At 38.1% G+C, this 16,015-nt stretch overlaps 1 protein-coding gene across 4 annotated transcripts in view; it reads right to left on the bottom strand.

Annotated features, from left to right (window-relative positions):
- Positions 1–16,015, bottom strand: part of LOC309630376 (uncharacterized protein) — a gene marked incomplete at its 5' end in the record, with an annotated part of 1,321,579 nt that overhangs the window by 1,169,305 nt on the left and 136,259 nt on the right. For 3 of the 4 annotated variants that reach the window (XM_082395557.1, XM_082395558.1, XM_082395555.1), the window contains one exon: positions 5,348–5,463. Coding sequence is in view for 1 of the 4 variants with exons in the window: in XM_082395555.1 (XP_082251681.1) it covers positions 5,348–5,357 (10 nt within the window). Of the gene's footprint in view, positions 1–22; positions 3,916–5,347; positions 5,464–16,015 lie in introns of those variants that run through there. The other variant, XM_082395559.1, reaches the window with a different exon arrangement.

Here is a 16,015-nt window from a genome sequence, read left to right as displayed (position 1 = left end):
AAGTTTAAATTGAAGATGGTATACTGAAAGTCCTGGCTTTGTGCTTTTAATATAAAAAAAAAAAAATCAGAAAGGGAGTAGGAATGAAATAGAAGAAATCAAACTATAAATTGATTTCTAGTTCTCAAAGAGAAACAGATCCTGAAAGGATGGACCACAGAACTCTTATAACATGAATAACACAATTTATGGCATATCTACATAGCTCACTTAACATATAAGGAGAAGGAAGGTCTTTCTTCATGACACCAGTGCGATAAAGTTTTTACTGTAGAAATCCAACTAGATGGATGTTTTCTTATTAATGAAATTTTTCTGTCATAATGCGCAGATCAGTTCTTTAAAAACTGTACTTATATGAGTTTTGTCTCTAGCGTGAATGTACTCTTTAGATAGAGTGCTCGTAATAACTTTAATTAGTAGACAAATTTGGTACTCAAAGTATAATCAATTGTATTATATCATAAGCCATATAAAAAGATGTGTTCTTGAGAGATATTTTACCTATAAAATCTTCCTACTATTACTTTCATAACTGAACTTCTATATTGCATATATCTTCTACATGTGAAAAATTCCAAATGAGTCTAAGCTATTTAAATGTATGAATTTCCTCATTTATTTTCATACTTATATTGCTATAGGGTAGAAAATTTGGTTCCTATATTTTGAGGTTTTTTTTCCTCACAATTTGAATCCATCATGATGGTCTTGATAATCAATAAATACAAATATAAACTAAAAACTTTATAAATATGTGATTTTTTTCAAAGACTTGATAAAGTAATTTTTCCGGTAAAAGACTGTTTTTATCTTCCCTGTCATAGAAGTTTCTTGGAATCTGTCAGAATATTCCAGAGGAAAGACCTCATGTCTGTTTCACTTGCTTTGTTCAGCACATAGCATAGGATAAATGTTCCTTAGTAATGGATAAATATTCTTTACTTTTGATAAAGAATAAGATACTTAAAATATTTAATATCATTTTTCCAAAGAATTAACTGTAGGAAATTTTTGATCAAGATTTTTAGTTTTAGTATGAAAAGTGTTTCTCAGGTCTCAAATTTGACTGAAATAGCATTGCTATTTTAAAACGCCTATAAACCTAAGCTGTATCACATGAAGATAAATATTAATTGGAATTATTCTCATTAAACAAAGAATTATTATAATATAGAATCAATATTTAGGGGTTCATTTCTGGGAAAGAGAATTAGCTGTGCAAGAGAACATTTTTTGTTAAAAAGTATAAAGCTGATTAATGGGGGCTCTAGTTACTTGTAGAAGGTGTTACCACAGTAGTCCACTTTTATCTAATCCACTGAATTTAATTTATTTCTTTTAAAAATACCAGTATAAGAATACAGGTTTAAGTCTTAGATATCTGAACTTGATAATGATCCCTAGGCACAATATGCCAGAAAAAAAAATGTTTCCACGTGTTTCAAATAGTCTCCTCATCTCATTCCATCAGCAAATGAGTATATGCATGGGCAAGTCAGAAAGGTCATACATCCATGGCCTCGAGACACATGGTTTCAGGACACCTTGAGCCCTTCTCATGCAAATTATACTAAATCAGCCAAACACTGATGTAACTAATAAATGGAATAACCAACATCCTTTGCTACTTATTTTTCCCCTTGCACTCCAACACAGGATAAGTCTAGAATTTTCAGTTTTGCTTATGTGCTGATTTTACCTTCCAAATACAGTCCCTCTGCCCAACCCTCAGAGCACGTTCACCTCATGTTGGGGAAGCAAGGTGCCACATGGTGACAAGAAACGAAAAGCTTTGGACCAAGCAACTGGATTAGCGCCTATTCACGCCCCGCATGTCTCTCTCTGTACCTCTAGTACCAGTAGGCCTCAGTTTCTTCATCTATAAAGTAAAGAAATGGGGCTAGCTGATGGAATGAGCCACATGCAGTGTGCTTTACATCCCATTACTAATGTATTCATCATTTCCTTCAAGCTTGGACTCATTTTGAAGAGGAATTCCTCCAAAAATTGATGTTTTCATGGGAAAGTGGATAATGAACTATTCTGTGTTTAACACAAATTGAGGGAGTTCTAAATTTTACTTAGGAACAGAGAATTTAAACTTAAAGTGCTGTTCAAGAACTCTATGTGGAAGTATGTGTTTCATGTGACTGACAGTTAAAATAGTTTTCAGATTATTTTAACTTACTATCTTAAATCCTGTTGGTTTTTCTTAGGATTTTTAAAAATTAATAAATATTTCATTTTATTAAAACAATTCAAAAATTGATTGTATTTATCAAATGGCTACAAGGTTATATTCACATTAACACATTTTTACATGATATTTGTTTTATCCTTATATTTTCAGATTAATAAATTAAAAACATATTGTTAGAGTTCTGATATCAGAACCTGGATATATTAATGATTTTTTCCCCATGTTTAGATATACATTTTCAAATTCTGGAGATGTACAAGATAAGCCTTCATTGTTTCCTCATAAAAATAAAGTCTTATCTTCTCCAAAAAAAGATAGCGACAGAGATTTGTACAATTCAGATTCAAGCATCTTGGCAGAGACGAGCACTTTCCTGTTTATAACTTATCAGTCACACCACAGTTTTGGCAACTGCAAAGGACTTTTTACCAATTTTGGAAGGATGATTACAGAAAAGATATGTATGAAGCTTTCTTCAAAGACATAATGGGGTGTGATTTGAAGAAAATCATAAGATCCTACTGCCCCAAAATATCTTTCCCATATCTAGGACCTGAAATTTCCATCATGGTCATAAAAGATGAAAAATAGCATCTGAACTCAAGCTTTAAGTGAGCAGTGAAACACTGGGGCTGACACATTACCTGTTGCTTAGCAGAAAGCAAAACTTGGGGAAAACAGAATACAGGCATACGGGGTGGCACAGAGAAAGAGGCTGAGAGAACAAAGATATTAGAGTAAATAGAGGTCACCACATAGCAAACAGGAGTGGGAACTCGGGGGACAAATGGAAATGGATTTCTTATTAAAATCTCCCTATGTTGATAATAGAAAACCAAAAGGGGAAGGAGGGGTTAGTTTAAAAAGCAAGTATTAAGAGGTACAAACTACTGTATATAAAATAATAAGCTATAAGGATATATTGAACAGCACAGAGAATACTGCCAATATTTTAAGATAACTTCAAATGGAGTATAATCTATAAAAATTTTGAATCCCTATGTTGTACACCTGAAAACTAATATAATATAGTAAATCAACTATACCTCAATAAAAAATAATAATAAAATAAAGTATACAGGAAAAAAAAAAAAACTGTGCCTGTTCAGGCTATTCTGAAGTACTATTTCCCACTGAATAAACAGATGTTGAATGATTTTTTTAAAAAAGCAGTTATTCCCAACTGCTAAGTTTACATTTTAGTAGAAAAAAATGAATAGCATTCCTATAAAAATAAAAGAGCAAGCATTAAATTCCCCAATGAACAGTATTTATAGAAGCATTCCTTTAATAAAAACCTACCCAGCTCCTACTGAGTAGAAATATTGTAAATATGGACATTAATTAGAGGTTTCTTCTCTCAAGGATGTGTGAGCTGATAATTAAAATACAGAATAATAATGGCCAAGGTTGACGTGTGTACCGCGTGCTGTGGAATCCCAGCAGAAGCGTCTACTTCCACCCTGGAGAACTGGGAAAGAGGAGAAGAGATGCTGTGTACGATGATTCTTGAAGAGTAATTTACAGATCATTCAGAGGGAAGGAGAAGGCAGTGTGGATTGAAACAAGGGCTCAAGAAGGGAAATTCTGCAGCAATGAGGAAGATTTAAAAGATGGTGGAGGCTCTGAAATCAGATCTAAGTTCAAATCCAACAGCAGCTTTGAGAATTTAAGAAACTGCTTAACTTCTCTGAACCGTGTTTTCTCTTCATCTGTAAAATGATTAACAATAACATTAGTAACATCTTCCTCATAGGTTGTATATTTAAATGCATATCAAGTCTGTACTGTGGTCAATAAAATTTAATCATACTGTTAGGTGCCATAAAAGTCCAAAAGAGAGGCAATGATAGTCAGAGCTAGGCAAGTGAGGAAAAGAGAGACATTTCTGAGGGAGAAACTGTGAATTGGTCAGATAAGGGAAATAAGGGAGAGATTAAGGCTGATGTAAAGCTTCTAATCTGAGCATCAGGGCAGGTACAGATGCCGTGAGCGAAGAAAGGCAGCCTGGGAAGGTGAACAGGACTGGGAGACCTGCTGTGTGTGAGTGTCTACATGCCGTACTTGGGACTCCAGAGAGAGGCAGAAATGTAGGTCTGGGAGCTGTTAGCATGGCTGAGCCACTGACCAGAGAAGGTCTTACAGGGAAACTGCAAAACAGAGGGTAGAAACCCAAAGCACTCAATCAAACCTTAGAGAAAAAAATAACATACTAATGACTCAAATTCTCGTTGTAAGCTCATCATGATATTTGCAGTAACGATAATGATCGTTTATTGAGTTTTCCTCTGTGGATATTGTGCTAAGTGTTTGAATACATTATTCATTCATTCAACAAATAGTTTCAGAGCACCTTCTGAATGCCGACCTGGTTCTCAGGTGAGAACCTGAGATGCACCAACAAACCTAGCAGAAGACATGGCTGCCCGCACGGAGCTTGCATTATCTTGTGTAACAAAACAGTAACCAAATAAAGAATATCACATCAGATTATGACAAGTGCTACAAAGAAAGGAAAAGAAACTAACATGATAGACAGCAGCAGAGGCAGGATGCGGACAACTGGAGAAAGACGTCAGGGGAGCTTCCCTGCAAAGTTCATGTGCTCCTCCCTCCTGACAGCCCTGATCGAGGCTGGGGACTCCAAGGCTTTGAGAAGTTAAATAACTTTTTCAGTGCCTCTCGGCTAGAACCAAGATCTTTCTGACTCTCATACCTTAACCACGATAAGTACAGCCTCCCACAAACAAGCTAAATGGCAAGTAAATGCACAATAACCTAATATATTAAAATACGTATTCAAATGTAAAGTGCTATTGCCTACACAGACTGTTTTAATATGGAAGGTCACTATTATAGCTACCGCTAGTTACTGCTGCTAATAAGCTCGTACAGATTGGTTTAAAACATCGCTGATGCTTAGGTTTCTGCTAGAAAGAAGAATTACCAGGCAACTGATTGATGTAATGATGCCCAAGTTCCAGTAGTAAGATGAAACCTCCTCTCTTTAGTTAGCAAATACATTGTTTACTCCAGGAACTGAAACACACATGTTGAGTAGTCAGCTTATGTTTACGAAAATGATGCGGGGGGAGACAGGAGAGGAGCCAAGCCTGTCGAGAGGTTGGAGGTCATGGTACTTACCGTGCAGCATCCCACGCTGTCACCGCTGTCCTGGATGAAAAATGAGCAGGAGGTCCAGGCTCAGGACGACGGCCATGGCCGGTCAGTACTAACGGCTAAATCTTCAGATTGAGAGCCTGGAGGAAAGGTGCGGGCAGAGAGTGAAAATGTCATTAGAAACACTAAAAGCCAAAGAAAGAAAGTGCTGAAAGAATCTAGACTCTAGGGCCGAAAAATTTAGAGAAAATAAAGTAGGAAATCATGAGGGTATTTTAGTTATTTTCACAAGCAGCATCTTTCTCATCTGAGGTCATTTTTTAAAAAATCTATCGGCCATACATGCAGCAGCATTTGCCACTTTCTGAAGATACCACCCAACATCTGGCACCTACCACTGTCATGGTCAGTTTTGCTTAGAATTAGGAACCCGTCACTTAGGGCTTAGATCATTTATCTAAGTATAAAGAAATGTGTTTATAGAAAGGATTTGACCAGTGGCATTTTCAAATTTTAACACTTTATGGGCAGAACGCCTTAGAAAGAATAACTCATTTTCAAAAATCAATAAAGTCTTCAGAGTTCAGGAAAAATACTGATATTCACTATTTTACTTGAGCCTCAAAACAATCCTACCAGGATGAATTTTTATCCCCGATATGTGAGAAGGAGAGTAGTGAGACCCAAAGATCACATGGGCCGGTGGTTGAGTGGTGAGGTTCTAGCATGCGAACAGAAATCCAGTAGCAGGTGGTAACAGGAACTGCCCTGCAGAGGTACGGCGTGAAGTAAGTGAGTTGATGGATTCAGACTCCCAGACCACTATACCTGGCAGGTCACCGTGAGCCTAAAAAGGTAGTTATTAAGACAGAGCATGGGATTTTAGAGAATAACGGCATGTGAGAATCAAAATGGAGGAAATCTGTAGATGGGATACAAGAGAACAATAAAATGAAATACATAAGGGGAAACAGAAGAAGCAGTATTGTAAACGCAGGGAGCAGCGGCCTCAGATGACAATCGCTAGAAGGGAGGAGGGGGAAATGAAGAAACAAGCCGCATGCAGAAGTGCTATGATAGTAAATAAGCAGTGCTTATAATGATAAACACCCTTCATTAGAGAGCTTCCATTCTTAATAAGGAAAGGAAACTTTTTGATACAAGAAAGGAATCTGCCAGATCTATAAACATACTTAGTTTGAAACTTATCCTGTAAAAGGAATGGTACACAGAAAGAGGCGGGAAAACCTACTGTATAATTTGACTTCTTGACAGGATTACTGCTCATCTTGCTGCTTCTAATTAATAATGTATTTAGCTATATTATTAGACACTTGGATGTGTTTTTCTGGCAGCAATGGTAACTGAGTTCTTTCTCACAGGCCTTTGCTAGTGAGAAGAATAATAAAAGACAGTTAAGGTAAATATAGTCTGCTTTCATGATGTAAGGCTGTCTGATAGCACCCCAGCCCTTTGGTGATTTATACACAAGTTACATCCCAAGTAACTAATCCTAAAATTGGACTGTACGTGCTAACTCAGTTTCTGTGTCTCACGGTGGCAGTTTGTTTCTAGAGTTGCCACAAATGAATGTTACTATTAGCTTAAAGCTTTGGTGAAAAGTGTCATCAATGCTTATTCTTTGAGAAGAGGAAAAAGAAAAAAGATACTGAGGTTCTGTTTCCAGAAAAAAAAAACTTGGAAGCTACTAGGTGCCAGGCACTGTGATAGTCATTTTGCATTTCTTATCTCATTTAAGTCTCACAATAAATGTGCAAAGAAGTTATTATTAACTACATTTTAACCTTGAGAAAACTAAGCTTCAGAGAGATTAAAAACTTGTCCAAGTTCACTCAAGGAACCAAGAAACCAAGCCAGGACTAAAACTAAGAGCTTTCTGACTCTGAAATAACCTCTCTTCCCATAAATCAAATGAGATTTTGCTGATTAAAGACCAAAATTGCAACTCCTTTCAGTCACATGCTTAAAATTAGCCTCTGAAATTGAGGAGACTCTTTTGTGACTGATTTTCTTAATAAATCTCAAAAGAGATATTGTCATCATTCAAATTATATTGTAAGGATGGTCAGTCATCATCCTAAACACAGACAAGTTAGAAAGTTCTTTCTATGCAATATGCAACAGTTATTGATATGTGCACTCTGATGCACATTCTAAGAAAAAAAAACCCATAAAGACTTAATTTTAAAAGATATTACTGTCTTCAGTAATTCCCTATCTTTCCAAAGGCAAGGAAATTGTTCAGATAAACTGAACTGAATAATCTGAGTTTTCTGAAATACCCGTTCAGAAAACAGGACGATGTTAAGAAATCACCATGGCCCTTCTTGCTTGCTAGACTTCTCTGGAGCAGTCTCTCACCCACTGCAGCGTCACCGATCATCTACCCCCCGTCTGAGATCTCCACCTGAACTCCAGACAGGAACTGTGCAATGCCACCACACTTCAGAACCCCCATGTACACTCACCATCTTTGTCAGTTATTGCACTAAAGACGTAATAGATTATCATCACCCATGTTCAGTAACTCTGAAAAGTGGGTGATCTGCATCCCATTTTTCAGATGACGAAACTGTTACTTACCTGAAGTCATAAACCTAACAACTGATGGAACCAGGCAGCAATCCAAGCCCAGGTCTTTCTGATGCCAAGGCTGATTCTTGTCCCTCTCGCCCTGACTGCCTCTCTGTATAATTTCCAGTTCCCACTCGTGGTTCCAGAGCTCTCCTGATCTTTTTTGTGTCTATAACTGAATGCCACTTTTTCTCCTTATAATTCATCTCTGCTTTCTTTTTCTCCTGGATTCCTTATGAGGATGAATGGCGTCACTTACCAACTGTAATATATTTGTACGTTCACTTGTCTACCTCTTCCACTAAATTCTCAGTTACCTTTGTGTGCCTACAACCCGTCGGAGAGCCTGGTAAAACGTTTGACACATCTAATATATAAGTATTTGCTTGGTAAATGATGCTCTCCAGTCACCTTAGCCAGAACCCCGGAGGTCATCCAAGACTCATTCCTCGCCTGCCCCCGAGACCAGTACGAATCAAGTCTCATCCGTTCTACTTTAAACATCTCATGAAGCTGTCTTCAGCTTTCCACCATGACTGCCTTAGTTATGGTTTCCATTCCCACCTCTTGCTTGGATTACCACAGTTCTCTTCTGAATGATGGAAACACCCTTCTCTCTGAGGTGATTCTCGCCAAAAACACTGTCTACCAAATGCGATCCGGTTCTTCAGTAACTCCTCACCGCCTCTACCATGATACATGTCTCTTCAGAGCTCTTACCTTGCAAACCACTCTCATCTCGTCCTTTGCTGGCTCTCTCGTGCTCTCTCTCTCTCCCCCCACACCTCCCATACAAACTGTATGGTCCAGCCATTATACACTGCTTATAAGCCCCTTAAACCTATGTGCTTTTTCTCTACTGTGGGGCTTCTTGCACAAGAAATGCCCTTTATCCATTTATTTACCTCATAAACTTCTAATTAAAAGGCCAGTCAAAGGTTAATAATTTGTCATCCCTTTAAAGGGACAGTCTTCACGCCTGGTGGATCAAGATGGCAGAGTAGGAAGATCCTGAGCTCACCTCTCCCCAGGGACACACCAAACTACAACCACACACAGAACAACTCTGAGAACAGCCTGAAGACTAGCAGGACAGATTTTCTACAACTAAGCATATAAAGAAAAGGCCACATGGAGATGGGAAGAAAGGGAGGAGACGCCGTCTAGTCACAACCCACACACCCGGTGCAGTGGCCCGCAGGCAGGAGGGACATCACAACCACGGATGCCCCCTGAGGAGCAAGGGGTCCATGCCTCACACTGGGCTCCCCAACTCAGGGGACCTGCACAGGGAAGATGAACCCCATCATGTCAGACCTTGAAAGCCAGTGGGACTTACATCTGGGAGAGCCAGAGAGCTGCGGGAAACCGAGACTCCGCTCGTGAAGGGCTCGTGCACAGACTCACTCTCACTGCGTCTCAGCACAGAGGAAGCAACTTGGAAAGTGCCTGGGTTATATGAGAAGGAGATCTGTTGACTAATATTAGGGCCTGTGCTGGAGGGACAGGGATCTGGTAAAACCTTCTTCAGGGACAGAAGCGCTGGCGCGTGCCATTTTGTTGTGCTCTCTTTCTACCTACCTGGCCTGGCACCGGCAGGTGCCACTTCTTTCACTTGCCATCATCTCGGCTAAAACCATGCACCCACCCTGGTGTTCTCCTGAGGACCAGCCCCGCTAACAGGCCCATCCTAGCTGGCCCTTCCAAAGCAGCTCCCACCCCCACCCCACCCCACCTGGCAAGTGGACTCTGTCAGCATCAGCGGCCCCTCTAAAGCAGCTCCTGCTCCAGGGGGCCAGCCCCCAGCCACAGCATGTTCACAACAGCCATGGCAAGGCCTCAGGGCCAGTCACACTGGGGGCCAGCCCCACACATCAGCATGCCCACAGCAGTTGCATGCAGACCTCTCAGCCAGCTGGCCTGAGGGCCAGCCCTGCCCACCAGCAATCACAGCCCAACCACAGCAAAAGGGCACACACAGTCCACACAGGAGATACACCTGGAGCACCTGGCTCTGGTGACCAGGGGGGACTGTGCCACTGGGTCCCGCAAGACACCTTCTACATAAGGCTACTCTTTGAAGACTGAGAGATATATACCTCACATGCCTAATACATAGAAACAGACACAAAGAGTTAGGCAAAATGAGGAGACAAAGTAATAACTTCCAAACAAAAGAACAAGACAAAACCTCAGAAAAGGAACTAAACAAAATGGGAGATACAAAGTTTACCAGGTAAAGAGTCCAAAGAAATATTCATAAAGATACTCATTGAACTTTGGAGAAGAATGGATGAACTCAGTGAGAACTTCAGCAAAGAGACAGAAAATATAAAAAACCAATCAGAGCTGAAGAATACAATAGCTGAAATGAAAAACATACTACAGGGAATCATCAGCAGATTTGAGGATGCAGAAGAACAGATCAGCAATCTGGAAGACAGGGTAATGGAAATTAACAAAAAATTTAAAAATTAACAAAAACAGAAACATAGATCAATGGAAACAACAGAATAGGGAGCCCAGAAATAAACCCATGTATATATGGTTAATTAACGTATGACAAAGGAGCCAAGAATACACAGGGGGGAAAAGACAGTCTCTTCAATAAATGGTGGTGGGAAAACTGAAAAGCTACATGCAAAAGAATGAAACTGGGCCACTTTCTTATATCACATACAAAAATAAACTAAAAATGGATTAAAGCCTTGATTTTAAGACCTGAAACCATAAAACTCCTAGAAGAAAACACTGGCAGTATGCTCTTTGATATCAGTCTTGGAAATATTTTGTTTGGATCTGTCTCCTCAGGCAAAGGAAACAAAAGCAAAAATTAAAAAATGGGACTACATCAAACCAAAAAGCTGTTGCACCATGAAGGGAACCATCAATAAAATGAAAAGGCAACCTTCTGAATGGGAGAAGATACTGGCAAATGATGTATTTGGTAAAGGGTTAATATCCAAAATATACAAAGAACTCACACAACTCAGTATAAAAAACAGTAAACAATCTGATTACAAAATAGGCAGAGGATATGAATAGACATTTTTCCAAAGAAGACATGAAGATGGCCAAAAGACACATGAAAAGATGTTCAACATCACTAATCATCAGGGAAATGCAAATCAAAACCATAATGAGATCACTTTACACCTGTCAGAATGGCTATTATCAAAAAGACAAATAACAACAAATAACAAGTGCTGACAGGGATGTGGATAAAAGGGAATCCTCCTGCACTTCTGGTGGGAATATAAATTGGTGTAGCCTCTATGGAAAACAGTATGGCGATTCCTCAAAAAATTTTAAAAAAAACTGCCATATGATCCAGCAATTCCACTTCTGGGTATTTATCCAAAGAAAACAAAAAGACTAATTTGAAAAGATAAATGCACTCTTATGTTCACTGCAGGACTATTTACAGTAGCCAAGATATGGAAGCAACCTAAGTGCTTAAAAGTGGATAAAGGAGATTTGGTTACTCAGCCATAAAAAAGAAAGATATCTTGCCATTTGAGACATGGATGAACCTAGAGGGTATTACGCCAAGCGAAGTAAGTCAGACAGAGAAGACAAATACCATACAATTTCACTTACATATGGAGTCTAAAAAACAAAACAAAACAGAAACAGACTCAGATACAGAGAGCAAACTGGTGGCTGCCAGAGGGGCGGGGTGTGGGAAGTTGGGTGAAACAGGTGAAGGGATTAAAAAGTACAAACTTCCAGTTATAAAACAAATAAGTCACGAGGATGTAAGGTACAGCATAGGGAATATAGTCAATAATATTGTAATAACTTTGTATGGTGACAGATGGTTACTAGACTTATTGTTATGATCAATTTGTAATAGATATAAATGTAGAATCACTATGTTGTTCACCTGAAATTAATATAATATTGTATGTCAACTATACTTCTATAAAAATGATAGAAATAGAAAATAAAGTGATAGTCTTCAAACACGTGATCCTTTTGCACAAAACTTCTAATCATTAAAATATGTACACCTGATTTTACAGGTTCAAAATATGGAAATTTCTTGCTTGCATTAAATATCACCAGTTATTTTATCTTTTCTGTTATTGTTTTTGTATTTCAGTTGATCTGACCTTCATTAGTAGGTAGCATTTGTAGCAGAAAAATAATATATGAGATATTAACCAAGATTCTTCATTTGGGCGTGGGGGGGATGGGTGAGACGGGTGAAGGGGTCAAAAGGTATAAACTTCCAGGTATAAAATGAGGAAGTCACGGGGATGTAATGTACAGTATGGTGACTATGGTTAATAATACTTTACAGTATATTTGAAAGCTGCTAAGAGAATAAATCTTATAAGTTCTCATCACAAGAAAAAAAAATTTTGTCCCTACATGTGGTGATGGACGTTAAGTAGACTTACTATGGTGATCATTTCACGATATAAACAAATATCCAATCTTTACATTGTACACCTGAAACTAATATAATGTTATATGTCAACTGCATCTCAATTTTCAAAAACACATTTTTACTTTCATGTTCTCCTATTTTGTCAGCAGCAAACAGAGGCAGCTCAAGGAAGCAGAAAGAGCACGAAAAGCAAATGGTCAAAGTCTTGGCTTTGGAGTTCCAAAATAAAGACCTGAAACTTGTAGGGATGCCAAAGATCTTAAAAGATTTCTATTTGCAAGCACAGACTTTTCCTACTTTCAAAGGCTGTCTTGAAAACCCAAGCACAATGTTTATGCTGTTAGAAAAATAAATAAAGAGGTCTCTAATAAGGAGCACTTAGAATCACTCTTTGCTGAAATTTTCCAAACTTTTTGTCTTTAGCATGGGAAATTTTAATTCAAGTTTATGTCGTATAGTTATATCTATTCCCTTCGCTTTCTAGTTTTTATACTTTATTTTGCCAATAGAACTTTAGCAAACAACTCATCAGAAAAATCTGCTTTACTTTGACTGAAATCATAGCTCTCTTATAAATACTGTTTCCATAAACACACTTGGGTCTTCTCAGTTCCGCACTTTTCCCTGTTAGATTTCACCTGCGTGAAATATCTTCCCCTTTTCTCTTGGCTTTAAATAAATCCGGTGCCTCCCTCAATATCCAGTTTAAATCCCACTATGTTTTCCTAAAGTCCTTCATGATCACCCCTGGCTAGAAAGCCATCTCTCTCTCACCTCTGAATGCCCAGAGCAACCATTATCAATGAAATCCATGGGCCGTAAATCTTGTGCCATTTTGCCATAATTTTTATCTTTATTGAACTACTTCTTAAAATTTTTATTATCATATTCTTTTCAAGAATAGTACTGATATTTCTGCAATTAGAGTATAAATTTTTGGAGTGAACTAAATATGTTTTCCACCTTTATATCCACCAGAGACCACATCAGTGGGTTGAAAGGCGTAAATGCTAAAAGCACATTTGATATGGTATTTTATCTTTGGCGATGATTATAGTAACAACAACAACAACAACAACAATAATAATAATTTATTAAGCATCTACTATGTGCCGGGTGCTATGCAAATCACTTCATGTGGATTATCTCCTTTAACTCTCACATAAACTTATGAATTTGGTTCTATTATTACCTTTATTGTTTAGCAGATAAGACAGACTTTAGAGTCTTGAGAAGTGTTAAGTCATTTGCTCTAAGCCACACAGCTAGAAGTGGAAAAACCATAACTTTGTTTAATCCTCAATGTTAAATTTCTAGTTGTAGGAATTCACATCTAGGACTTCTAGTTGTAGGAATTCACATCTAGGACTTCCTCAGATGGACAAAATTTTATTATCTGTTTTTTGATGTCATGGTTTTAGCAAATGTATTCTTTATTAAAAGCCAATCTCCATTCCAGTATCTAGATCATCTGAGAGCAATGGGAAGGCCCTCTGCAATGGTCTCCAGAAGTAAGAAGTGGATGGTGTTAAGGGTGCTTCATGGCTTTAATGAAGTGACATAAATTTTCAGGGAAAAAAAACACTAAATCACATTAATAGAAAACCTAATGAACCAGAACTCTGCAATAAATAATGATAAATATTACACAAAGGTTTCTAAATATCAGAACTAGCGATAATTCTGAAAAACAACTAGGCAGTTAAAAAGCTCAACATGGAATAAAATAATTATTGTCAACTAAATCACTGTGAGAGAGAGAAGTGATTTTTTAAAACCTCCTAATTGGATCTGGAATTGGTGAAATCATCTGCAAGTGAAACCTAACTGAAGAAGATGAAGACAAAGAGACTGTAAAGTGCTCTGAGTACCATACTATCTGTTCCCGGTTTATTGCTTCCTATAGACAAAGAAGTATTACACATGAAGGAGGATGAAATACTAAGGGACCTCTAAATAGTTAGGGTGTCTAATAAGACATTTCAAAACTAACAGTTCCAAAAATTAATTCTTGATCTTCCTCTAAAACCTATTCCTCCCCAGTTTCCCTCATCTCAGGAAACACCATTGCCTCTTCCCAGTTCTGCACTTTTCCCTGTTTCAGGCTTGTTTCACTGGCCTAAAATTCCTGCCCCCTTCCTCTTGGCTTTAAACAAACCCTGTTCCTCCCTCAATATCCAGTTCAAATCCCACCATGTTTTCCCAAAGTCCTCATGATCATCCCAGGTTAGAACACTCTCTCACCTCTGAGTGCCCACAGCAACCATCATCAATGCAATTCATGGGCCATAAATTTAGGCCCCAACCCTTGGAATCTTCCTGAACTCTGCTCTTTCTGTCACAGCCCACATGCAATGCATCAGTCAATCTGGTCATCTCTTCCTTTGAATTATACCCTGAATCCTGTTGAGCCACTACTTTGACCAAGCCACTGACACACTGTGCCTGGACTATTGCAGTAGACCCTTAGCTGGCCTTAGAGTGTCTACCTTTCCATTTCCATCATTTTCCCCAACACACACACACACACGCACACACACGCCAGAGTATTCTTTTAAAAATCAGATTATGTCACTCTTCAAAATTCTCCAGTGATTTCAATAGCACTCAAGGAAAATGCCCCAAATCCTTGCCATAGACTAATAGATCCACCGATACCTCACCATCAAGCCTAACTAATCTTCCTGCTACCATTCTCTACTGCTCTAACATCACCAGCAAAAACCCATCACCCTTCCCTCTACTCCAGACATGGGGTCTCTTTGCTCTTCTATGAACTCATCATCCTCTTCTCCCTCTACCCCAAGGCATTTTCACTTGCTAATCCCTGGGCCTGGAACACTCTCAGTTCAGTTCTCCGCTCAAATGCCTTAGGGAGACATTCTCTGATCACTCTACACAAAGTAACATTATTATCATCACCACCTCTTTCTCTTCCCCTGAACCTTATTATTCTTCACAACACTTGTCAATCCCTAACATGTTATTTTAATATATATTATAATATACAATATATATAAAATATATTTATATATTATAAAATATATTAATATATAAAATATATGAATATTTATAATATAAAATATATATAAAAGTATATATTTTAAAATAAGTTCTTGGGAGGTTCTATCTAATAGGAGCCTACAATAAATAAATAAATAATACATACTAAGAATAGTTTTTAATATATACTCAGTTGGTCATTTTGCAAACTTCTCAACAATGCAATGGTCCAAAAATGCAACTGCAAAATGCATGAAGTAGGGCTGATGAGGAGAAAGGTTAGGGATTAAAAGCAGTATTAGTGAAAACCTATGCCCATACAAAAACCTGCACACAGATGTTTATAGCAGCTTTATTCATAACTACCAAAACTTGGAAGCAATCAACATGTCCTTCAGTAGGTGAATGGGTAAACTGTGGTACATCCACATGATGGAACATTACTCAGGGCCAAAAAGAAATGAGCTCTCAAGCCATGAAAAGACATGGAGGAACCTTAAGTGCACATGACTAAGTGAAAGAAGCCAATCCCAAAAGGCTTTATACTGTATGATTCCAACTATATTGCATTTTGGAAAAGATAAAACTATGGAGACAGTAAAAAGATCAGTGGTTGCCAGGGGTTGGGGGAAGAAGGAGGGATGAATAGGCAGAGCACAGAGGATTTTTAGGACACTGAAAATACTCTGTATAATGAC

Source organism: Balaenoptera borealis, assembly GCF_965194805.1.
Source record: "Balaenoptera borealis genome assembly, chromosome: 1".
In the NCBI taxonomy this organism is placed as follows: Eukaryota; Metazoa; Chordata; class Mammalia; order Artiodactyla; family Balaenopteridae; genus Balaenoptera; species Balaenoptera borealis.
This window is presented reverse-complemented; position numbering and strand designations above follow the sequence as displayed.